This window comes from Puntigrus tetrazona, chromosome 5 (assembly GCF_018831695.1).
Source record: "Puntigrus tetrazona isolate hp1 chromosome 5, ASM1883169v1, whole genome shotgun sequence".
Classification (NCBI taxonomy): Eukaryota; Metazoa; Chordata; class Actinopteri; order Cypriniformes; family Cyprinidae; genus Puntigrus; species Puntigrus tetrazona.
This window is the reverse complement of record NC_056703.1, coordinates 11,412,353-11,437,882: the sequence shown is the minus strand read 5'-3', so window position 1 is coordinate 11,437,882 and position 25,530 is coordinate 11,412,353. Positions and strand designations below refer to the sequence as shown.

General features: G+C 37.8%; 2 protein-coding genes across 3 annotated transcripts; both read left to right on the top strand.

Moving 5' to 3' along the window:
• The first annotated feature begins 1,610 nt into the window (after window positions 1-1,610).
• cnga2b (cyclic nucleotide gated channel subunit alpha 2b) lies at window positions 1,611-6,023 on the top strand. The gene is made up of 6 exons (XM_043239806.1): window positions 1,611-1,711; window positions 3,070-3,180; window positions 3,258-3,431; window positions 3,556-3,663; window positions 3,957-4,063; window positions 4,477-6,023. Exons 1-6 carry the CDS (start codon window positions 1,611-1,613, stop codon window positions 5,895-5,897), a joined length of 2,022 nt encoding a protein of 673 aa, XP_043095741.1. The 3' UTR covers window positions 5,898-6,023.
• Window positions 6,024-6,822: 799 nt separating this feature from the next.
• On the top strand, window positions 6,823-25,467 carry LOC122345557 (transcriptional regulator ATRX-like). 2 transcript variants are annotated; one of them, XM_043239802.1, is made up of 34 exons: window positions 6,823-7,026; window positions 7,466-7,581; window positions 7,665-7,708; window positions 8,217-8,263; window positions 8,350-8,471; window positions 8,609-8,728; window positions 9,464-9,573; window positions 9,756-9,823; window positions 10,241-10,736; window positions 11,242-12,208; window positions 12,789-12,852; window positions 16,419-16,573; window positions 16,801-16,968; window positions 17,125-17,197; window positions 17,286-17,352; window positions 17,427-17,633; window positions 18,022-18,154; window positions 18,920-19,029; window positions 19,126-19,269; window positions 20,261-20,438; window positions 20,536-20,673; window positions 20,767-20,942; window positions 21,017-21,134; window positions 21,670-21,773; window positions 22,075-22,154; window positions 22,302-22,444; window positions 22,539-22,680; window positions 22,831-22,928; window positions 23,008-23,116; window positions 23,193-23,370; window positions 23,678-23,845; window positions 23,922-24,071; window positions 24,641-24,688; window positions 24,801-25,467. In XM_043239802.1, the coding sequence occupies exons 1-34, from the start codon at window positions 7,007-7,009 to the stop codon at window positions 24,972-24,974; spliced, it is 5,235 nt and encodes a 1,744-aa protein (XP_043095737.1). In that variant the 5' UTR covers window positions 6,823-7,006; the 3' UTR covers window positions 24,975-25,467. The 2 variants fall into 2 exon arrangements, with proteins under 2 accessions (XP_043095737.1, XP_043095736.1); XM_043239801.1 differs by having other exon boundaries at window positions 6,824-7,026; window positions 24,641-24,697.
• Window positions 25,468-25,530: the final 63 nt, after the last annotated feature.

The following is a 25,530-nucleotide window of genomic DNA, read 5'->3' as shown; positions in this document are numbered from 1 at the left end:
TAATATGCAGTGCTAAGGGTTTCATTTGGACATCTGTAAAGTTTTTCAAATTTTTTATTTTTTTGCACCCTTAGATTTCAGATTTTATGACTGTTTTTTTGATCCAGGGTCACATATAATAAAATATTTGTATTAATTTGTGGAATTCCAAGATCAATTTAAAGTAATAAAAACAGCTCTTGTCTGTGCTATTTTGCAACGGTTCTGTGTTCATGAAAATAGCACTAATTTATGTGACCATCGTGAATTATTTCTCCTCCCATTCTTTTGCCCTGCCCCTGCATACCCAGCCTTTCTATCTCAACCGCTCTCTACCTCTTTTGCTGGAGTGACTTCCATGTTAGAGAAAAGAAAGTGAGATGATTTGATCGATCGAAATATTATTCTATTTAAACACAAAGTACATAAATAGAGAACTGTATATTCCTAGTATGAAGATCAGAAACACACTTTGTGTGTTTCATGTTGAGCATAAGAATGTAATATGGACCATCATTCCAGAGTTTTTGGGGATCCTGAAGAAGAGGAGCCGCTGAAGGTGAGTCAGGGAATTTGTCTTATGCATGCAAAAAACATTCACATTCATCTATCACTTCTCATACGTTAGTTTATATATACATAATTTATCATAAACAGATTATTTTTATTGACCATGAGATACATTTCAAAAAAATGTATAACGTTATGAAATGTATGTATTCTTTTTGTATTTGTGATATTTTAGATTAAAATAATGTTTATATGTTTTCTTACACTATTCATTAATGTATATGACAAATCTTTTTTTTACTTGTATATTTAATTGATTTAGTGTCTCTGAGAACACATTTACAGCTCTTACATTATTACTTTTTTAACTTTACAATTATACATTCCAAAAATACTAAACTAAAAGTGTTTTAGTTTAAAGACAATGAATTGTACTTAAGATAAAACTAAAACTCTATCAGTAGCTGTGTGTGTGTGTGTGTGTGTCCTAAGAACTTGTATTAGCAACCATGATTTCTCATGAGACTGTGTGTTTTTGTCCTCTGGGAAGATCTGTGTGTCACTCTGCGTTCTGTGTTTCTCTAATGATGAGACAATTAACAAAAACATTGTTAACATTCATCTAGACATGGCACCATCCATCCGTCCATTAAGCCATCCATCTATCAGTCCCTGAAGCTGTTCCATCATTAACCATGAGATTATACCTCAGTCTGCTTTTGAAGCGGTAGTTATTAAATCTCTGGATGTTCCTCTCTCCCTGTTCCGTCTATATCATACGGTAAGATGAGGTGATCGTCATAGTGACCATATTCCCAGATGAGAAGTGTTTGCTGGTAACTCCCCTGACCTGCTGTCCCTCTGCACTTCACCACTGACTCCGGAGAAGTCTGAAGGGCCATGTTCTGCTGAAATCTAATGAGCATCAGTGGAATGTAATGCCACATGCAGTGACGGGATTGCCTTTGGAGATGAAAATTTTATAAAATGTCCACAAAAGTTAGCTAACTCTAACAAAATATCCCTTTGGAGACTATAATGTTTTCAACAAATATATATGTGTTTTTTTTTTTTTTTTCTTCTTATAGTAATGTACGGTGTATTGTGTTCAGGGCTACAGTATGACAAGACAGTCAGCTGCTGAGGGATCTCCCTGCTCGCATCGACTCTCTGTGCAAACTCAAGAGGATGAGCAGGACCGAGCAGAGAGTGTGTTTAGCAGGTGTGTGACTGTGTGTGTCTGTGTGTAGACTTGTTTTCCCATCTCTGTAATGATGTAATGCCATTGGCCGTGACCTTGCCTGTGGTCCTCGAGTGTCATAATGTCAATACTCTATCAACAGCATGTCATTTACCTCAAAACTGAGCTGTTTGTGCTGTTGGTATCATAAACTTTAAACTGCTAACTTTACCATCTATACAAGAATAGGACTTAAAGGCATATTGAATATTTACATAACTAAAAATAAATATTTAACTAATTCATGAATAATTCAAGGCACTGCCATTTTGGCGTCAGCAAAAAAAAAAGTAGTTTTATTTAGCATGGACAGCATTACATTGGTCAAAAGTAATTTAGTTTATACAAATTAAATTTTAACAAATAAATGCTATTCTAAATGTTCTATTTATTAAAGAATCTTGAAAAAAGGGTAAAACAGTTTCCATAAAAATATTAAGCAGAACTATTGATAATAATACCTTGATAATAACAAAAAAAAAATTTAATGAAATTATCTTAAACCACTGTTACAAATTTCTGTACAAAGTACAGTACCTACTACTAGAAGTTGGTTGCCTTTAACTTACTGTAGATTTATATTCATGTTATTTACTTGTAGTTTTGTTATCTTTACAGGAAAAAAAAATACCAGCCTCATGCAAAGCATTTCCGAGTACCAATATTAGAAAGAAAAAAAAAACAGAAAAAGGTTGATGAGGATTTATGGTTTCCAGAATGCTTTGCACAAGGCTATTTTTAATAGTTGTATTCTGTAAAGATAAAAACTTGTTTATGTTTAATGATCATTCATATTTGAACAAACTGTTGCTAATAAATCTGATTAATATAAATCTACAGTTACTGGCAAACAGTTGCATTTTTTTTTAAATGTGGTTATTTTAATTTTAAATAATATTTCACAATATTACTGACTTTACTGTATTTCTAAACTGAGAGACTTATTTTAGCATTGCCCCAAACATTTGATTTTTATTGTACGTTAAACCTATTGCTTTTTTCTTGTTGTTCTGTTTTACTGACTTTGAATAATATTAAAGTACTGCAATTATGGGTTCAAAACAACAGGTTTACAATGCACGCATGCAAAGTAAAAAAAAAACACTTTCATTTTCTCATGCTTTTAAAAGACTGACAAGTGGGCAGGCAATATGCAGTTTTTTTACTTTGACGTCAACATAAAACAGCTTGGGATTCAATTTTAAAAAATGAATCGTTTCAGTGATCCAGAGTCGGCTCTTTCTTTTAAGAGACAATAACTTGACATTGTCTTAATATATTGTGAATCCACTGTAAACACGTTTAATTATTTGTCTGTTTGTTTCCCACTATTCTCTCAGGTCTCAGTCTGCGTGTGACGACACCTCATCTGAGCTGCAGCGAGTAGCAGCCCTAGAGCCTCAGGATGCACCGTCCAGAAACTCCTTCAGAGGAAGAGGGGCCCTGTCCAGGTTCAGCATCCATACAAACATGCACATACACATTCTCACGTGTATCTGAATAACAGCTTTCTCACTCGTGTTGCCAGGTTGGTTAGTCTGGTGGTGACTCTGAGAGACTGGGCACACAGGAGTCTGATAGAGGAGGAAGAAAGACCCGATTCCTTCCTAGAGAGATTCCGGGGACCTGAAGTACGAGCTCCACCCAGTCGAAGGAGCAACAACCCACCAGACGCCAATGGAAACACAAAAGGAAACACAAAGTAATATTACAGCTGTGACACAGATACCCTGCAATGCAATAACAAATGGAAATTAAAAGCAAATAATTGGCATACAGTGGGAATAAATGTGATAATTTTTTTACAAATTTGTGTTGTTTGACAGGAAGCAATGGGAGACATTTATAGTTTCTCCCTCTGATGATATTTACTACTACTGGCTGTTCTTCATCGCAGCTGCTGTTCTTTATAACTGGGTACTGCTTGTGGCAAGGTTTGACTTTTTTTACCTAGTCGTTCTCCATTACATATTCATCATTACCCTTTGTTAATGTGCACTTAATAAACCTTAAGGAGAGCACAGTCCCCTGTGTTAGCATGTTTGTTTTTTTTGGCGTAACTAATTGCTACAATGTTGCAAGGCTCTTTCGTTACGCCTGTCAGTCTTACACAAACAGAACAGCCCTCCGAGACCCCTGCTTGACTAACTGTACAGAAGTGTGTGTGCTGGTTGTCTTAGTTGTTATTATTCTCACATTCTTTCTCCTTCTTCCTCTGTCTGTACAGAGCATGTTTTGATCAGCTGCAGAGTGAGAATCCTGTTGTCTGGCTGGTGTTGGACTATTTGTGTGACTTTGTCTATATACTGGATTCATGTATGCGGCTAAGGACAGGTATACACACACATAAAATTCCTGATTTATATAACCACACATGATCCCAATGATTAGATTCATTTAGTGCCTTCACTAATGAAACGTTATTTAGGAAATCAGGTTTCAGATAATGTTTTGCATTCACTGGGAAATGAACACATAACCTTAGTGCTGCTAGTGCCATGCTCGATTGTATGAGCTATAGAAATGCATGAAACACAAATGAAATTCTGTTAAGAAGCTTAAGACGGGCACATGACCAGCTAAAAACCAGCAGCCATGCTTCGAAACATACCTAACCAGCATGCATTTTTTTTGGTCCTTCATTTGGTCCTTCATTTGGTCCTTCAACATCTTGGAAACAACTTGCAGATTTTTATATTCTTTGTATTCTAGAATTGCCTCTTATAAAGCATTGTATGCCCTCCCAGGTTACCTGGAGCAAGGACTTCTGGTGAAGGACTTGGCAAAACTTAGAGACAGCTACATTCACACATTTCAGTTCAAACTGGACATTATCTCCATTCTCCCCACGGACCTGGCGTACATCATCTTAGGCATCAATACACCACAGCTACGCTTCAATCGCCTCTTGCGTTTCTCTCGTATGTTCGAGTTCTTTAATCGGACGGAGACGAGAACCAACTACCCAAACATCTTCCGCATATGGAACCTGGTTCTCTACATTCTGGTTATCATCCACTGGAACGCCTGCATCTTCTACGCCATCTCGAAGTCTCTAGGTTTTGGGTCAGATGAGTGGGTTTATCCCAACATCTCATCCACAGAAGAAGGAGCTCTGAGGCAGAGCTACATATACTGCTTCTACTGGTCCACGCTGACTCTCACCACCATCGGTGAGATGCCACCACCGGTACGGGACGAGGAATATGTGTTTGTGGTGTTCGATTATCTTATCGGAGTCTTGATTTTTGCCACCATTGTAGGTAACGTGGGTTCCATGATTTCTAATATGAATGCCACTCGGGCAGAGTTCCAGGCACGGATCGATGCTATTAAGCATTACATGCACTTCCGCAAAGTCAGTCGCCATCTTGAGACACGTGTCATCAAATGGTTTGACTACCTGTGGACGAATCAGAAAGCAGTGGACGAACAAGAAGTCTTAAAGAATCTTCCCGACAAGCTACGTGCAGAAATTGCTATCAATGTTCATTTATCCACTCTAAAGAAAGTGCGCATATTTCAAGATTGTGAGGCAGGGCTACTAGTAGAATTGGTCTTAAAGCTGCGCCCGCAAGTGTACAGTCCTGGAGACTACATCTGCCGAAAAGGAGACATTGGAAAAGAGATGTACATCATTAAAGAAGGAAAATTAGCAGTTGTTGCTGATGATGGAGTGACACAGTTTGCATTGCTAACGGCTGGGGGTTGCTTTGGCGAGATTAGCATTCTTAACATTCAGGGCAGTAAAATGGGAAACCGCCGGACGGCTAACATTCGCAGCATCGGCTACTCTGATCTCTTCTGCCTTTCAAAGGATGACCTTATGGAGGCCGTAACCGAATACCCAGATGCTCAGAAGGTTCTGGAGGAGCGTGGAAGGGAGATTCTGAGGAAGCAGGGTCTTCTTGATGAAAGCACCGCACAGGGAGGGTTGCTCGTCATGGATACTGACGAGAAGGTAGAACGTCTGGAGGGCTCACTGGATGTTCTGCAAGCACGATTTGCGCGGTTGCTCGGGGAGTTCACAGCCACTCAAAGCAAACTGAAGCAAAGAATCACAGCGCTTGAGAGACAGCTGTGTCACACGGGCCTTGGGCTTGTTTCAGATCAAGATATGGACTCTGAGAGTAATGGTAATACTCCACGAGCCAACTCTACTACTTAGATCTGCTCATCTGCATCATGAAGGTTGTGTGAATCTATGTCACTGGTTCAAATTTCTAGCGGCACACAAATTCAAATTTACAGACATTTGCTTCTTCAAACACGTTCCAACAACCTCCAGCTTTTAGACTTGATTTTTCCAAGTATGGCCTATAATGGGTTTTTAAAGGAAGACACCATATTTAGTTTTCCCTAAATGAAAATGAGGCTGTGAGGGAAGTCCTTATATATATATATATATATATATATATATATATATATATATATATATATATATATATATATATATATATATATATATACACACACACACACACATACACCATCAGTGTTGTTATTGTTAACCAAAACGGTTACATTTGTTATTTTCACTAAATGAAATGATGCTGAAATAAAATCCAAATTCATCCATCAGTCACCTGTCTATGAAATGGGGCCATAAGTTATTAAATTAAAATGTCATCATTATATTTTTAGACAAAGACCCACTGAGCAAAACTTAATTGCTCTAACTGTAATTGGATGCATGTTTTATTTGAAATGTTAAAACATTTTTGTTAGCCTATTTTTGGACTCTTTTTATTAATAACAAACTGTATTGCATATCCACCCCCAGAGCCCTGTTTTCTTTTATGAAAAATTAAATATGGCATCCTTACCCAAGACAAATGCCGTTGACAAGTCAAAATATGTGTTCATAAACTGTCCTTGTTACATGTTAATAATATTCACTTTTTGCAAGTACACAATAACATATAGGCTACAGAAAATAACAAAATGTATATTGTTTATAATTGCTGAATGTGCATCTCCTTGCTCAAATAAAGGTGACATGTTGCCCAGCAGCAGTCGTCTCTGCAGTTATGACGGAATCCGATGAATTAATGACGCCATCACTTTACGTCAGTCACTGACAGGACGCTGTTTCCGGTGCGCCATTTTAAGCTGACTGGCGCAAGTTCCACTGGGAAGATGGCGGGTGAAAGTGGTTGAATTTTTGCGGTTTGCCAAATAACGCTATGAGTTTTATTGCCATATCCGAAAGCCGTCACTGCTGTTGGTTGTGCTAAAAGCTTGGCGGTGTGTTGAAGCGCGGCGGGCGAGGAGGTGATGTCTGCCGAAGTGCTCAGGTAAAGCGCCCTGTTTTCTTTCTTTTCAACTAACGTTGCTAACTTACAAGCGGTGGTGTGTGTTAATAATTCTCGACAATAAATCTTTTGAATCCAGTCGCTGTTTGAATTATAAACATGCTTAGTCATTCGTTTCTAAAGTAATGTTATGATTTGTGTTTTAACATAACCGCTTATGACTTTATCAGCACAAGACGAACAAAGAGTCGGTGTTTAACTGAGGTAAAAAAAAAAAGAACCCTGTTTAGTTCATAATAAATATAAGCGTCACCTTTCTATCAGACTGAAGCCTGAGTGTGCTTCTTGCTAAAGGAGCCATCTGTGTTTGTATATAGTTTGGTTTTGCAGGGTTATAAAGGATTTTCAGTGTTTTTAATGCATCATGAGAGATTACAGCAGGAGGCAGTTGCCATAGAGATCAGATGTCTTGTCTTTGCAGACCTGGGCTGGTGGCTGGTGGAGGCAGTAAGCTAGGTGAACTGATCGGAAAGCTCCATGAGTACTTGGCAGCCACGGAAGACAAGACTGAAGCTACTTTACCCGGACACTGGAATGGTGAGTACAGCAAGAAAGAGAACCAAAAATAAGCCCATTAATAAAGCAGGTATTGTGAAATTTATGTAATTTCTTTTTTACAGGAAGCACAGCCAAAGAATACTTGGAGCAGCAAGCTCGCGACCAGGTAGAGTGTGGTAGAAATGAAATTTTTATTGTCCAACCCAGAAGTCAGCATCACCTTTGCTCCTTTGACCAAAAGCAAATAGGATGTTTGCACTGGGTTCTGAATAACTGCAGAAAATAAGATTTGTGACAAACAAAACCTTTTGCTTGTCGAGATAAACTTCACAAATGAACACAACCTTTATAAATTTAGAAGCCTGAAGTAAAAAAATTTATCAAAAAACAAAATAATTAAATGTTACCACCATTTCAGTAGTTATATATATATATTTAAATGTCTATATTTGTATTAATATAATTTACATTACATTACAAAAAAAACATTTACCAAAAAAAACCCCACTTAGTTTAGGACGATGGAACTGGAACTTAAAAAATGTGTTGTAGAACTGGCACTTTGTTTCATAGATTTTAACTTCAACGTAACTGTCATTATATGTGACTGAAATAAATTTTTTTCAGATTTCTAAAGACTTATTTGTTTACAAGAATTTGTATTTCCTTTTTAGTCCAGTGGCCCCTCAGACGTGGGAATGCTGTCATCTCGTTCAAGAAGGTTTGACTCAAATATTGATGAGATGCATCTGGAAATTTTTTTGAGTCTGACAGAATTAAGTCATTTGTAAATTGTTGCTTTTACAGGAAACCTGCTGTTGTCACCAAACACAGCGGGATGAACGAGTCGGATGCTTCGTCTGAGAGTGGTGCTGAAGATGTAATGTCTGTGCACTCCAGCGACCCAGACACCAATGTCTTGCCAAAAGGTGCCACTACCATTCTCTCATTCATTCTTCTGATTCAGATGATTATGACCATGTCATAAAGGTTTTATATGGTTTCTGTTATTGAATGCATTTAGGGAATGCAAATTGTTTTTGAACTCAATTTTTATCTGACACAGGAACGGTATTTGTTCTGCCGGAGCCGGTGGGTAATGAAACCCGTGATGATTTTCGCGGCCCAGAATTCCGCAGTAGACGTGTTTACAAGCAGCACAGAGATGGTGTTGACAGACGCAGAGGTAAAAGAAAAGTATAAAGATGAGCATAAGCTTTCATTAGAACTGATTGATATTAGATATAAAGTGTGTATTGATAGCGATTTTGTCATATTGTGGTACGTAAATATTTCAAAGGCAAGGCTGCTTAAAGTTGACACGGTAGAATTCAGTTCTCATTTACGGCTTATTGTAGTGGTCAGATACGCACAGAATAGCATCTAAATTCCTGACTTGTCAAGAGTTCACATAAACATAATTAGTTGTGTCTTAAGTCTTTAGTAGTTTTGATAAGGTTCAGTGTATGTTTAATTTATTTCATAAAGTGAAGACTACTTGTATTTTGTTTTGGGGTTAATCGCTGACCCCTATCCTCGATTAAAGTGTCCTTTTATTTAAACTGAATTTCCAAACTGACGGTGATGCTTTTGTTAATCATAAGTGTTGCCAGACATAATAATAATAATAATGATGGCCACCTCAAATCCTGTCTAAGATGTTTCCAAAGCACCCAGTCAGTTTGTAGCACGAATGAAACAAAGTATGCTGTGTCTGGGAAAAGGCTTATCAGCTAACCTTGAAACTTGTCACGCAGTCTTGTGCAGAATATATTTTCTCACAGTAGAGAATTCTCTGTGAAAGAGAAAGTTCTCTGTGGATCTCCATTAGCACTAAGTAACCTTCATGTTGCAGCTGAATTGTGTGAAAGGACATTTTTTGCTACAGTATAAGGGTACTTATTTGTGTTTTGTGTGTTAGGAGGATATGAGATGGAGAGGGTGAACTGCACAGCGTGTGGTCAACAGGTGAATCATTTCCAACGTGACTCGGTCTACAGGCACCCTATGCTCAAAGTCCTAATCTGCAAGGTAAATATATATATGTTCAAGTCTGGGCATTAACTGTGATTGTGTGTAAAGTAGAAACGTAAACCGAAGAGTGTTTTTTTGTTTGTTTTTTTCCCTCCCATTCCCTGCATTTTGTAGTTGTGTGTTTTAGTGGTATATTTCTGCTTAAGAGTTTTATATGAATTTGTTTGCTTTTCTCGTAGAATTGTTTTAAGTATTATATGAGTGATGACATCAGCAAAGATGCAGAGGGGATGGATGAGCAATGCAGGTACATGGTGTGATTGTGTAATTATATGAGATGTTTCCTATACATTGATTTATTTGAGGCAGCCTGCCGTAATATCAAAAATGACAGCCACAAATAGATTTTCCAAAAAACTTTGACTTTGTTGAACAAACATGAGCACTGTATTTTTTTGAATTTTGGATGTCAGTTCCATTTTATCTTTCATATAATGTGTGATGAAGCAGTGTTTGTGATCAGAGTGCTGCTTTATGTATAGCCATTACCAGGGAAAATTATTTCTCCCATCTCTAAGTGCCTTCTGCTGATAGGTAACGAATTTGCATATACATGCTGCCACAAATAAAGTGCAAGTCTATGGGAAACACTGGTGTGTGTGTGTATGTGACAGTTAGATGAAATGTTAAAAAGTTAACTTTTAATGATTCCCTGTTCATTCAGGTGGTGTGCAGAAGGAGGCAGTCTGATTGGCTGTGATTATTGCAGTAATGCCTTCTGTAAGAAATGTGTCTTGCGTAACCTGGGGAGGAAGGAGCTGTCCACCATCCTGGAGGAGGAGAGGAAGTGGTACTGTTATGTGTGCAGTCCTGAACCATTGGTGGAGCTGGTTTTGTCCTGTGATGCGGTTCTAGAAAACCTGGAGCAGGCTCAGAAGCGAGCTTCCCGTACTGAGCCAAACTCCGTTCGGGGCAGGGCTAATAAGGGAGGTCGCAGTGTTGCCTATCTAATGGGGCCAGGAGGTGGCCCGGTGCCCTCTGCAGGCCTTTACCAGCGAATGCAGCGGTTTGTAGATGTTACCACATCTTTAAACCATTCCTTCAAGGCTGTTGTTCAAAGTGAAAAAGAGGAAGAAGGAAACCAAATAGAGAGAATTGGGCAGCTAAGGATGTTCCGCACTGTGCTAGATGATCTGCAAGCCGCCAACAGTGCATTACAGGTAAATCCAGTCTTAAGTTAGTATTTTTATACCAAGCTGTAAGAATGACAACTAAGCATAAAATTTGAATTATGGATGCACTAATAAGCTGGTATTTGTTTGTTAACCAAAAAATTGTTAAAAACAAAACACAAAAACTAAAATGAATAATTTTAAATGTAGGTAAAAATAAATTTGGTCATATTAATAATATATAGACAGATTCAATTAAATATTTACGGATTACATTTACAAGTGGTAATTAAATTCTAATGAATTATTAGTCTTTAAAAATTACCTAAGCGTAGGTGAATGTAAACAGAGAAAAATTATCAGCAGTCATAACTTCAGTCTTCAGTGTCGCATAATCCTTCAGAAATAATTGTAATATACTCTCATGGTGCTTGGAAAACGTTTTGTCTCCTTGTCGCAGTTGTAAATCGTTGAATAGCTAAATATTGTTGTGGAAATTGTAGTATATTTTTCTTATGGTTCATTCATACGAATGTCTAATTTGTAATTGCAGGAAGCCTTGGACCATGAACTGACTGGATCAAAACGTGGTTGTGGTGAAACACACAAACCAAAAGCGAGGGCCAGAAAAAAAAAGGGAATGTCATCACAGAGCCCAGGACTCACTAAAAAGCTGGTGGTTAAACTTACTCCTGTACCAGTCAGCCCACAACCCATTAGCAGAACGTGTCTTTCCATTCATCCATCTCCTGAGAGAAAAACGATAAACACTGAGGTGACAGATGGAGCACTGGAAGAAAGAGAGACGATGGTGGAGATGGAGAAGGGGATGGAAATGGTGGAAGTGACAGAGGGAGGAGAAGATGGGGAAAATTATTGTGTTGTTAATGACGAGGAAGAGGAGGAGGAGGAGGAAGAAGAGGAGGAGGAAGAGAACCAAACTGATGCCAAAAATGTGTCTTTATCAGAGGAGAATAAACGTTCTCCGCGTGTGAAAACCACACCACGTCGGCGGCGGACAAACCCAAGTGCCACAGCAGAGCGTGCTGGTTCAGCTGAGGATGACTCTGATTCTGACGAGGTGCCTGAAGTGCTGCTTCAGACTGCCGCTGCCATGGCAAACAGCGAGGAAGACGGTCTGGTAGGTGGCAGTTGGGACGGGGATGGAGACGAGGTAAACCAGCAAGTCAGAAAGCAGCGTCTCTTTGGACTTGTAAAAACAACACCTCCGGACAGAGGCTCTCGTAAACGGAATCTCAAAGAGAGATCCTCATCATCCTCATCGTCATCCTCTACACCTTCAAGGAGGGGCTCCCAGGACCAGGGTTCAGCAGTCAGAATGACCAGGGGAAGGGCCCGCAAAGTTGCAAGGACGATGGTACAAAGCGGGAGTTCCTCCAGTGAAGTGGGAGGACAGGAGCTGGAGAGTGAGCCGAGCAGCGACTCTGATGATCAAAGGATCAAGCCGCTGACAGAGGACGTCACGTTACTGGGCTCTGGAAATTTCCAGCAGTCTTCCGGTGAGTTTGGTGCAAAAAGACAATGCTAACCATTATTCTCTTGATACAGTAAGACCGGTAAAATATCATTACAATGTAAATTGTGCAATAATCGTTAGGGCTAAGACGATAGATATATCGACACAGAATAGTTTTGTGGATCAATTCTGACATTTTCAGAATGCATTTCAATTCCTCTGAAATAGTTTCTAAGCCTGGAGTTTAACAGCAGATGGTGCTCTAATCTAGTTTATATCCACGCACTCAGATGTGCATGAAGAAGAGCACTTAAACGTTTGACTAGTCATGTAATTTTAGAATGCTTTTATAATGCACGATTAGGGTAAACACAGCCCACCGTGAACACACTTGTAATTCTCTTCAATCTTTGGAAATTTTATGAATGTTTATTTTAGGTTCAAGTATGTAAGCATTTTGTAAGCCATTTGCTGTTCAGAAATAAGTTTAAATGAAAATCTCAGAATCATTTCACGACTTGCAATGCACAGATGTATCATCCCAGCCCCTTCAATTTTTTTTTTATTATTTCAGAAGCAAAACGTTTTTTGATTTTAATCATTCATTCTCTGCATGTCTCTAGGTGATGAGATGGACATCCAGCCAGGTCCGTCTTTGTCTGTGGAGGATGATGATTTAGAAAATAGGTACGATTCTGTCTACATCAGGGCCACACACACTTTCCCATCACAGGCCTTCTCCACTGGAGTCCAGCTGTCCCAAATGCACTACAGTGAGGGCTTCGATCCAAACCTTGTTTAAAAGCACGCAAGCAAGCATCCCGTACATCCACACATGCACTACCACTAGACAGTGCTTTTGAACATGTCTCACTCAACCACACTTTTTTTTTTTCTTTTTCTTTTTTTTTTTTTTTTGCTCGATCAACACTGTTCGATTTTTATTTCCCCACAGTTTCTTCCACATGCAGTAGAGAATCTGTAACCGTAGGCATACACCGCCCATCAGTGGTGAAGCTCTGAGACCTCACTGTCTAATGGAAGTCAGTGAATCAACTCTGGAGAAGCTCCTGTGTTTGAATTCCACTTCACTGACACAGACCATGCACATTAACATGCATGTCTTTGGCAGTATTTCTGCTAGCTACACTCTTCCTCTTTACTGTCTGTGCTGCTAATAAAGCTTTTATGAGAGTAGAACGAGTCTAAACCTCTTTGCTCGGATCCGATGGATCCTGTGTTCAGAAAGACAGACAACTTCTTGTGTGTGTTTGTGTTTTAGGGCTCAGCTTCCGGGTTCTCATGCTGTAATGTTTTCGGTCAGTCAGAACAAAGGCTGTGTGGTTTGCTAACGGTAGGTGTTACAGTAGTTTCACATAATAATACTGTTATTGGCAGTGAAATGTCATTATTGGTGGAATTCAAGTGAACAAACGTGTCTTAGGTTGCAGATAGAGATGCAGGTAGTACAGTATTAGCATTTGTTGAACGCAGCGGTGTTATTTTTCAGGAGGTTCATTCCTTGACAGCCGAATTTTCTACGTTCAAGGTGCTTAAGCTGAAGATGCATTTGTATTGGTCTTAACATCATTTGTTAACATTTTTGCACCTAGTTACTTATTTTTTTTTTGGTTTATTATTTTTCTTCTTCAAATCCCTAGCACAGTATGTATGTCCTTGCGAATTGGTGAGAAGGTCAAAAGTTATAGCATCCCGTCTTAGCAGAAGGTGATGGATGTTAGGGATTGGAAATATGAAGGACAGGGAAATGTGGCTTTACATGTAGATGTTCTTGGTGCTTCAAAATGGTAGCTTAGATCAGAGCCATTGCCCAGCAGTTGGTGCATGCGCTCTTGACACACACTGAGTAACGGTGCACACTCACGCCGTGTATAAGGCAGATATCCTTCTTAAATATTTATATGAATAAAAATGGTTAAAAGGCTGAATAAATGCTAATGAGCAACGATTGCTTTGGTGGACCTGGCTTTGATTTGTGTTCGAAAGTTCACGGGGCAGCATCAGGTGACAGTGATGATGCTCTTTCAGGCTCAACATGCAGTCTGTAAGCGTTTGTGTAGTCAGTTGTTAAAAGCACTGTGTTTTGAGGATAAAGAGTGTAGTCTTCACTCTCTCACGAGAGGTTTCTGTGTCTTATTTGCATGGTTCTTACCGAGAGGCAATAAACACTTATTTATTCTTTCTCTTGTTCTCTGCCCCTCCCCGCTTCGTCTCTTTTTCTGTAGCTTAACAGGGTTCCCACGCATCCTGGAAAACCTGGAAAACCTTGAATTTTGTAATGCGATTTTCCAGTAATGGATAAGCCATGGGAAATATACCCAACTGTCCTGGAAATTGTTTACTCTAACTTTTTAATCAAACTGGTTTGCCGTATTGACCACACTTTTTTTTTTTTTTTTTTTTTTTAGGTAAAATGAAGAAATCCTTGGACCGATTGGGATTCGGAACTGTGGTCAGTTCTCATGTATACTGTCATGAATGACATCGCAGAATCATACAGTTTTGTTTTATCATCTGCGTTTGCCTGTGTATTGTCTTGAGCAGGTACACGTCATAGTCTGCACTTTCACTGTCATTTCTGTTCTCCGCTGCGCATTTTCACACATTGATATCAACTAATGTTGATATCACACGCATAGCAAAACATTATTAGTATTACTTCCCAAAGGTTGGTTATCTTGTCCAACTTATTAGAGTGGACAGTTTGAATCTTCCTGGAAGCTTCTCTGGTAAAACAAATGAACAAATACTTCATATTAGCTGTGAATTTAGAACTACGCCAGTAGCCAGTAACCACGTACCTATAATTACCTGTAATTTCTTTTCATCTTCGATAATCTTGATTAAGTAGCAGAATCGGAAGCTGTGGCCAGCAGTTGATCACCACAGAAAATGACTCCTCTCCATAACCATAACACTTATACATTGCATGCGTTTAGCATTATACTGGTGCTATCGAGTCAAAACATGAAACTCTGATTAATATCTTGTTTTCGTGTTTAATATATCTCTGAACCTGTAACTTAATTCGAATAACAAACATTAATGTAAAATCAACTTTCTGCTTTTAAAATACTTTTTTTTTTTTTTTTTTTTTTTTTTTTCAATTTTGAAAACCAATGGACAAGTCAGCTTTCTTTTCTGTGGTGAAAAACAGCAGGCCACAGATGTATTTCTGAAATATTAGTGATGTTGGTCACATAAAATGCCTTGAACAAATCGAAAGCAATGTCTTGGACAGAGTGGGAACCCTGCCTAATCTTAATTAACAGATTAACCCCTGCCATTTCTCACCCGTCTTCAAAAGTGTCCTTTTCTGTTTGTTGTCTTTTTCTTTACTGTCTTGTGGAATCCCCTCATGCTCATTGGATTTCAAAAAGCCTAAAGCTTGAGTATTTATTGCATGGTAATGTTCTTTGTTTGGAAGTATTTATTATTGTTATTGTTTTACTGAAACGTTTTACACAAATATCATTTTCATCTAAAAGAAGCATGCATGATTTTGCATCTTAGAAGAGGGAATGTAAATAACTGTGTAAGAACTGTATAAGAATTGTAGTTGTAATAAAAGTTTATACCCCAGACATAAAAGCCTCTGTGCATTTTGTATATATATCAAAAGGTGAATTTAGTTTTTTCATATTTAGAGGTGCTAAGTTCAAATGTCTGCCTACACCACAGCCTCATATATTTACATTTAGCTCAGTGTTTTGTTTTTAAGGTAATAATTTGCAAACGTACCTGACTAATTAATTTGATTGGATCTTTTACACTGTCCAATAACCTGTTGTTTTAATTTATTGAAATATATGCAGTTGTGTTTACATTTCATAGTTGATAATGGAATTGAATTAAAATGACTTTGAGGGCACTTTAAAGAAATTGCACTAGTCAGCATTTGAAGTGGATCAAAATCTTTTATTAAAGTTTTTTGTAAAAAACAAAATGTGTTCTTGTTTTTGGACTTTTATATTTATTTATATACTCTGTGTATATTTTATATATATATATATATATATATATATATATATATATATATATATATATATATATATATATATCCCTTCAATGTTAACTACTGTATAGTGAAAGCGATGGGAGAAAGATGTTTAAAGAATCTGTATCATTGTCACCCACCTCACAATTTGTCCCTCTTTCTTTTCATCCCTCTTATGTTCATCTGTCTCTCTATTCTCTCATTACTGCCTCATCCCACCACTCACTCTATAAAGAATTGCAAAGCAGATTCTGCTGGCTCAGATCAGGGCTAACCTCTCTTCAGCGTCTGAGCTGGACGCCAGTTCCGATGAGCAATCGGAGAGCACGAGAAAAGAGCAGAAAAAGTGCAAGAACGTTGACAGAAGTTCAGAGACAACAGAAGAGGAAGGTGAGCGTTGGCTATGACCACTGATACCATAGGGAATTATAGACCTTATAAATCCTCTCTATGTGTTTCTGATTAGTAACAACATACCCAGCCTCTGAAGTTGCTTTTTGTAATGCTAAGCTATTTTTAAATAGAAACAATCTGTATCAAATTAATTAAATGGTTACAAATGTTATTAGGTATTGTATATATAGATTTATAGTTACATGAGAACAGTTTTTCTGCAGAAAATGATGACTCTGATTGTCGCGGCTCTCAGTCAGAGTCACGGCACCGGCACCGATTGCTACGACATGGTCTTACCTTATCGGAGACTGAAGCAAAAAGTCAAAAACAAGAGGTGAAGAAGCGCAAGAAAAGAGACAGACAAGTCCAAAATTCTGAATGTGTTATTGGTGAGTCAAAAGTCTGAAGACTCAAAGTTGTAGGTATTCATAATACATAATATATATATTTTTTTCTCAATCCAAATAATAGTATGTAATGACTCTTAAGTCAGATATGGTGCTTCTTTTTTATTGTAATTTTTTTTTATCTTTTTTTAATTGTAGTGAGTAGTGATGAAACGAGTGTATCGAGTGGAATGTATGATGAACTCAGCCATTCAGAGTGCGAGGAAATCGGGTAAAGCTCAGATCATAACAGCATTCTCATCATTACATTACTACCTGCAAATAAGCCTAAATTAATTTAAGACTATTCTATTTTGTAGGTCCCAGTCGCCCACTCATAATGAGAAGAGTCCGTCACTCACAACTGACAGGAGCAGCACTCCTCATGTGTGTTTATACACCCTTCAGTATCATAGATGCTGTAAATATGGATTTGTCAGCACATATTTTTTTTTGTACAGAATGATGTCTCTTCGACAACCGAGGAGCATTTAAGGGGCACCCCGCGAGGGCGGAGGCAAATCAGACCACTTCTGGAGGTGGGTCAGCTGGCCCAGGAGACACAGAGCGCTCTGAAAGAAGAGGAGGAGCGCAGGAGGAGATTAGCAGAGAGAGAAAAACTGAGACTAGAAAATGAGGGGAGAGAACGGGAAGAAGCAGACCCAGAGGTGATGAACTGCATGGTGCTATATTCTGTTCTGTTTTATAAATATTAAAGGGGTAGTTTACCAAGAAATTTAAATTTTGTTATTATCGCCTTTTTCTTTTGTATGACTGACTAAGTGGAACACAAAATGCTTTAGGGGATATTTATTTTTTTTGTCAATATACTGAAAGTCAGTGGTCACCAAAATAGTTATTTTTCAAAAATATAAATTTTAGTTTTCTACCAATAAACGTTTTTTAACGTGTATGAATAATGAAATGGTGATCTATCTTTAAAAAAAAAAAAAAAAAAAAAAAGTCAGGTTAATTAATGGCATGATTTTCTTTTACCTGAAAAGAAAATTTGTGCTTTGTCTGTTGTAATTTGTTTCCATCTCATCTCACCTTTAGGTTATTTTAGTGTCTGAGAAACCAGCTCAGAGCTTTGCACCACTGGTTCTCGAGCAAAATGATGATACGCATAAGCCTGTGCTGCAAGTGCACTTGCACTTTCTGAGCAAACTCAAACCACACCAGCGAGAGGGTGAGAAAAAGTCTGTGTTATAGTAATTATCCACAGAGATCTAATTTCACCATCAGCAGTTTAGTACAGAATTGACATTTTTGTCAAATACTGCTTTTTGGAATTTATTTATACGTTTTATGCTTTTTAAATCTATTAAGTCACCTCTTTCTGAGAAGGGTGAAGAGCTAGTGTGTGTTTACCAAAAAAGGACAAATGCAAGTTTCTGGTCTGTGTAGTAATGCTGTTAAATATTCTTAGAATTTTAAATGCATGCTTTCTATTTGAATATATTTTTAAATGTAAATTATTCCTGTGATAGGAATCTTAATTTTCATCATCATTACTCAAGTTTTTAAGCTCCACATGATACTTCAGAAGTAATTCTAATGCTGATTTGCTGCTCAAGAACTTTTTTGTTATCATGTTGAAACTGTTGAACTGCTTTTTATTCGTGGAAATTAATGCTTTTTAGATGGATAGATTTTTTTTTTTTACTTTCACTTTTCATTAATTCATCCTTGCAGGATAAAGGTATTTTTTCCCTGTAAAAGACATCATACTGCGTTTTGAATCTTGCATTAAGGCTTTTTAGAGGATATGCCTTATAATATTTAATCATGACATGAGAAGTTAAATCAGTATGTATTCAGTGCATGGGGGATTGCTTGCTTCTCATATTATTATTTACATGCATTTTTAAAATAGCATTGTGAAATGCAAGTCAGTGATGTGACCAAGCGTCAGGTTTGTGTGTGTGTTTGTAAGTGTATATGTTTTTGTAAGGCGTGCGCTTCATGTGGGACAGCTGCTGTGAGTCCGTTCAGAGTGTGAAGACAACTCCAGGCTCTGGCTGTATTCTGGCCCACTGCATGGGTCTGGGAAAGACCTTTCAGGTATGCAGCACATGAATATTATCCCCCTCTTTTTTTTCTTGTTCAATCAAAAAGTGTGGGTTTCACAGAAAGCATGACTGTATCCGTGTGTTTCAGGTCATTGTGTTCCTTCACACAGTGCTGCTGTGTAAAGAGCTGCCAATGAAAAGGGCTTTGGTGGTTTGTCCTCTCAATACAGTCCTGAACTGGAAGAGTGAGTTTGACCAGTGGCAGAGGGGCTTGAGACCCAACATACTTTGGGTCAGTAGAACTTCCTTTCTCAGGTGGCGTTAGTTAGTGTTTTAAATCTAAGTCATGATCTAACCATGAATCTACCATTCTAAAGCTTAGGGTTGTTAAGATTTTTGTTACCAAGGCTGCATTTATATGATCTAAAATTTTATAAAAACAATAATATTGTTATTATTATTATTATTATTATTATTATTATAGTTTCAAGTGTAATTCATTCCTATGATAGTAAAGCTGCATCATCATTACTCCAGTCTTCAGTGTCACATGATCTTATAGAAATAATTTTATTATGCTGATTTGGTGTTCAATAAACATTGTTTAGTATTGTCTAAGATGCTTGTACTGCTTATTATTTTCGTGGAAACTATGATGCTTGAATAAACTGTGAATAAAAGAATTTACCTTCTTTATGTGGTCAGTGAATCAGAGAGTTGTAAGAATTAGCTAACATATGGGCTTTTGTAGTCTTTGTGTAGTGTAGTGTAAGTGTAGTCTTTCTTTGTGCAACTTTGTCTGTTAGTTGCTTAAAAAAAATTGCTCGGCCAAAAATTGAAAATGGTCCAAAAAAATTATTTTAGCATTTTTCTTTTGTAAAGCTATCACATTGTTTCAGTAAAAACTGTGTTAAGTTAATCCAGGGTTAAAATAACCGTTTGGTACAGTTTCAAATAGGCAATGCCAGGGGATTTTTGTGTTTTGGCATTTGTTTGGGACACTTAATACCACTTTTGTAAATGGAGTCTCCTTTTTGTATTGTTACAGAAGAAGAAAAAAATCTAATTTCATTATTAGCATTTTTGTGTGAACAGCTATTAAATTTTACATTTTTGCATCAGAAGTATATTAGTAAAATTTCCTGATTAAGCCTTATGCCGAGAGTTTGTCAAAAACACCAAAATCTTGCTGAAATGCCATACGATGCAAATAAACATTCCTGTTTCTCAATCTGAACGTTTAGCTTCATCACTGATAATGTCTTCTCTCGTTTCTCACACAGGTGGCAGAGCTGGCCACGGTGAAGTCGGTGAGTGTTCGTGTTGAGCTCTTAAATGACTGGTTCACGAACGGTGGCGTAATGATCATGGGCTATGAGGTTTTTCGTATACTGACACACACAGATAGCGCAAAATACAGCAAACACAAAGAAGCCTTCCGCTCAATGCTCCTGGATCCAGGTAAATTCATCTGAGCAATCCACCAACAGTATCTAAGAACAGATAGTATTTTTTTTTTTTTTTCAACTGTTATTTTTAAACCGTTGTTTGGTGTTAGGCCCTGATCTGGTGGTGTGTGATGAGGGTCATGTCCTTAGGAATGCAGACTCCAGCATTTCAAAAGCCATGCAAGCTCTACACACACGTAGGAGAATCATACTGACAGGAACGCCGCTTCAAAACAACCTTACTGAGTGTAATCATCTCCATATTCTTTACATCTTGCTTATTATTTTTTTATTATCTCTCTGAGGTTGTCTGACTGTATGTTTTATGTTTATTGTTCTAGATCACTGTATGGTTAACTTCATTAAGGAGAACCTGCTGGGTTCTCTAAAAGAGTTCCGCAATCGTTTTATTAATCCGATCCAGAATGGACAGTGCGCAGATTCCACCCCCGCTGATGTCAGACTGATGAAGAACAGGTCGCACGTCCTCCATCAGATGATGTCAGGATTCATACAGGTGAAGAAGGAGGAAAGAAATAATACAGCGAAAGGCTGTGAAAAAAGTCTTAATATTTAGTTTCTGTGTTGCAGAGACGGGACTACTCAGTTTTGATGTCCTGTTTACCGGCAAAGCACGAGTATGTGCTGTCGGTCCGGATGACGCCTCTGCAGTGTCGCTTATACACACACTATCTGCAGACCTACACAGGTCAGAGCCCCAAAAGCACAAGCTTGAGCTTAACTAGGACTGCACCAGTAGAAATATGTTAACCAGTTGATTAAGTCAGAAGTTGTTTTCAAGGATTGGCTGATACTAAAAATCTATATATTTTTTTCGTAATAAATTTCAATTCGAACACTAAAAACTCTAATTACCGTAAATGTTGCAAAAAAAATTTTGGTATCATATAATTATAATGTGCAATAACATTCAAATGTACAAAAATAGTCATTTTGAGATTTACCACAAAAAAAAGTCAGAATCAAATGGTGGCAAAGATATTCTAAATGTAAACAAGAAGAGAAATGAGCATTTAGATTTAGCATTTAGCATCTTATATTGGCTTATATATGAATCCAGTGTTGCATAAAAATATCCCTAGATAGTGACATGGTTAATGAATAAATAGTTTAGATGGTTTTATGAATTTCCATTGTCACATTAAGATTTTGTATTTTTTTTCAAAGCACCTAACTCTGGCACACACTGAGCCAACAGATCACAAATAATGTCTTTGTTTTAGGGAAAGGAGCAGGTGTGAACAGTTTGTTTCAGGACCTTCATGTTCTGAGTTTGATATGGACTCATCCCTGGTGTCTGAAACTTGCTCAGCTGACCAGGAATAAGGTACGCACACTCATCGTGATAACGCTCCTGTTCAAACTTCTGGGGACAGTATGCATGTTTGCTCAGCATTTCCAAAAAAATCTGGTAATACATAGTTACTAATTACAGCAACTATTTGATTGCCTTGGCAAGTATAAGAGTTGTAAAAACATTTAAAAATCTTATCAACCCAAAGCATTTGAATAATAGTCTACGTATATCATGCCTCTGTTTTATAAACACCTTATGAACAGTTACTGATTTTTCACCATTGCTTATCATATGAGAACTAGTTACTGTATTTTTTTTGTGTATGGCGCAGGGGAAGGAGGAAGAACCTGCTCCTGTCTTCACTGGTCTGGGTGCAGGTTTGGTCACCAGTTCTCTAAATGACTCTGAAAGGTACAGTGTGTTTTAACCAAATTTTAATATTTTCTGTATAACCACTGTGCCTCGTGCTTTTGTTCAGTATTAGATGATGATGATGATATTGTTGTTATTATTATTATTATTAATTAAAAATATAATTCCAATGTGTTTTTCTCAAAGGAGGGATGCAACAAGCACTGATTTAGTACATGGTGAAAAGAGAAATACTGATCCAGTCTCCTTGGTCAGCAGGCCCAATAAAAAACCACAGAATCCAGATGTCACAAACACCGCCATAATGGACATTTCTGGCGGGGAAGCTGGTGTGAAAACAACCTCTCTCTTTCTGTGTTTCCTTTAATCTGCCTCTCTTTGTCTCATTCTTAGTGTCTCTCTCTCTCGCTGTCTATTGTTCAGGATTTGTTGTGGGTAACGGGCCATCTGCCGACTGGTATCTGCCATTTGTAACAGCGGCTGATGCCAAAGTACTGGAGCATTCTGGGAAATTGCAGTTGCTTCTGGAGATTTTACGCTGGGCAGAGGAACTACAGGACAAAGTGTGAGGATCACATTCTTGAATAGAAATAGTACTTGTTATAAATTTTGTGGTGACAGAAAAAAAATTCCAACCTCAAACTTCTGAATGGCAGTGTAGATTATATGTTTTATATGAAACTTGGTTTTTATGAATGCCTTTTGGTTTTTCCAGATTGGTGTTCAGTCAGTCTCTGATTTCGCTGGACCTTATTGAGAGTTTCCTCCTATATGCAGACGAGACCAGGGGTAAAAAATGTTGTCCATACAAAGGTAAATAAACAACCTTTATTCACCTTTTTTTTTTTTTAACCATGGTTATGCAAAAGAGTCTGTGTGTCTGTATTGTCAGGAGAGAAAGCGTGGGTTAAGAATAAAGATTATTATCGTTTGGACGGCAACACCAGTGCTTGTGCTCGCAAGAGATGGGCTCAAGAGTTTAACAACACTAAAAACATAAGGTATACTCAAAGATCAACATCACGTTTAAGTTGTCTGCATTTCCTGTCCTGACTCTTGCTGTGTCCTCTGTTTCAGAGGGAGGTTGTTTCTGATCTCCACTCGTGCAGGGTCTCTGGGAATCAATCTGGTTGCTGCAAACCGGGTTGTGGTGTTCGACGCATGCTGGAATCCGTCATATGACATCCAGAGCATCTTCAGAGTCTATCGCTTTGGGCAAAAAAAAACTGTATATGTGTACCGTTTTCTGGCACAGGTACACGCATACAAACAACAGATAGTATGGATGGCTTGAGAAATTTGCAAAAAAACCCAAACTGAATAAATTGAAATCAATTGTTTCATATTTTAAAAGTGATGTTCTGTAGAGGTTTTATCCTTTTATATTTGTTTTCATTTTAGAGACACTATTTTTATATTTGATTTTATTAGTATGTTTATTATTATTTTATGTTATGTATTCTGTATATTTCCAGTATTATTTTAGCTTATTCTTATTATTGTTGCTATTCTCTTACTGTTTTAATATTGCCTTTTTTGTTGTCTATTTTGGGGGGGATTAGGGGACCATGGAACAGAACATTTATGAGCGGCAAGTTGCTAAGCAGTCCCTGTCATCTCGTGTCCTGGACCAGCAGCAGATTCAGAGACACTTCACGCACAGTCAGCTGAACGAGCTGTACCTCTTCCAACCAAACCTATGGCCCAGTAAACACACAGAAACGCCTGTGGTAAGCACATAAATGTCTCTGCTACGGTACAGGCATCAAACGGACACACAGATGACTATAAGCTTTTGTCTTCCAGGATGACCTGTTGGCTCAGCTGCTGCAGAGCTGTGGGCAGCTCATAGTGAGTTATCATGAGCACAACTCATTGTTAGACCACCGGGAGGAAGAGGAGCTAAGCGAGGAAGAACGCAGGGCTGCCTGGGATGAATACCGGGCAGAAAAGAAGGTACGAACTAAATCAGTGGTTTTCAAAGTGTAGTATGGAGCGCCCTCAGGTGGTACATATCGCAAAAACATGGTACTTGACGCCTAAATATCCATTTATATCTGTTATTTACATTTAGTAGAAGACTTACAAAAGCGACTTACAAATGAAGCCAATATAAGCAACCAAAACCAGTGGAAGACTTATACTGTATATTATTATATATAATATTTATATATATATATATATATATATATATATATATATATATATATATATATATCACACATATCACATACTTTTAGAAATATATACGTTCATGTGTTTATAATTGTATTTCCATAATAAATATATAACACACTCATCTATCTATCTATACAAGTTTTCTAAACATGTAAGTGCCCTGAGAATGTTGCTTGTCTGACTTGCATCGAGCCAACTGCAAAGTTTGAGTGCAGGAAAAATGGAATAGTTAAGCCCATTACTACCAGTGAAGGGAAATATGAAATTCTTGCGTGTACCAAGATATTTTGTACTTTGTGGCATGACACTTTATGCCCACCAGCCTATTCATGACTTGTCTCTTTCAGGCCTCTGTACAAAACTCAGATGAACTCACCCCCAGAAACCCCAACCAGGTACTACAGGTAAAATTTCCCCTCTGACCTGACATGTAGCATTCTGGGCGTGTATGAAATAGAAATTCTGCGACGCTAACGCTGATGTCTTTCTCTCCTCATTCATCTTCAGCAAGCTCTGGCTTCTCTAAACTTTGCCTACACAACCAAGAGTCTTCCTTCAACTCCTTCATTACACGTGAAACAAGGCAGTAATGAACCGTCTGTTTCCTGGGTCGCTTATAACAACTCATTTCAACAGGGGCAGCCCAAAGTGGTGTTTTCAGTTCCAAGATCAAACACATAACCTGATCCCCCTCTCTTCCGTATACATAGTTTGTGTCGGGCCTGGTATAAATGAGCTGCTGTAAAAATTGGCAATATGAATGTAGTTTAAACATTTGAGCACTGAAAGGACTTGCAAAATAACGTTTAGGAACACTTTGAGACCTCAAAGCAACTGCGGTGGGTTCACGATTTCTACTACTACTCAAATTTGAACCTTAAAGCAAAACCAGTTCCTTACTGTATTATAAAAGTATTATAAAACTCCTCCAGCAATTCTAACTACCTCAATACGTGCTTTTGGACCAATAATGGGGATTCAATAGCTCGCATACAAAAAGACTGCTGCCAGCTGCCACGCTTTTTTTGTTGAAAATTTTTTAAAGAATATAATTTTTTTTATTCAAGTTCGAAAATTCGAAAGCTCAATCTGTGTTGAAGTGAGCAAACTTCTGTTTCAATGCTTTGTTTGGAATGAATTAATATAAAGAAATAAAAACACTTTGTCCAAAGGGGGCGCTGTTTCTCTTATTTCTTAACTTCATTACTATGGACTTGTCGCTGCTGTCACAGATTGT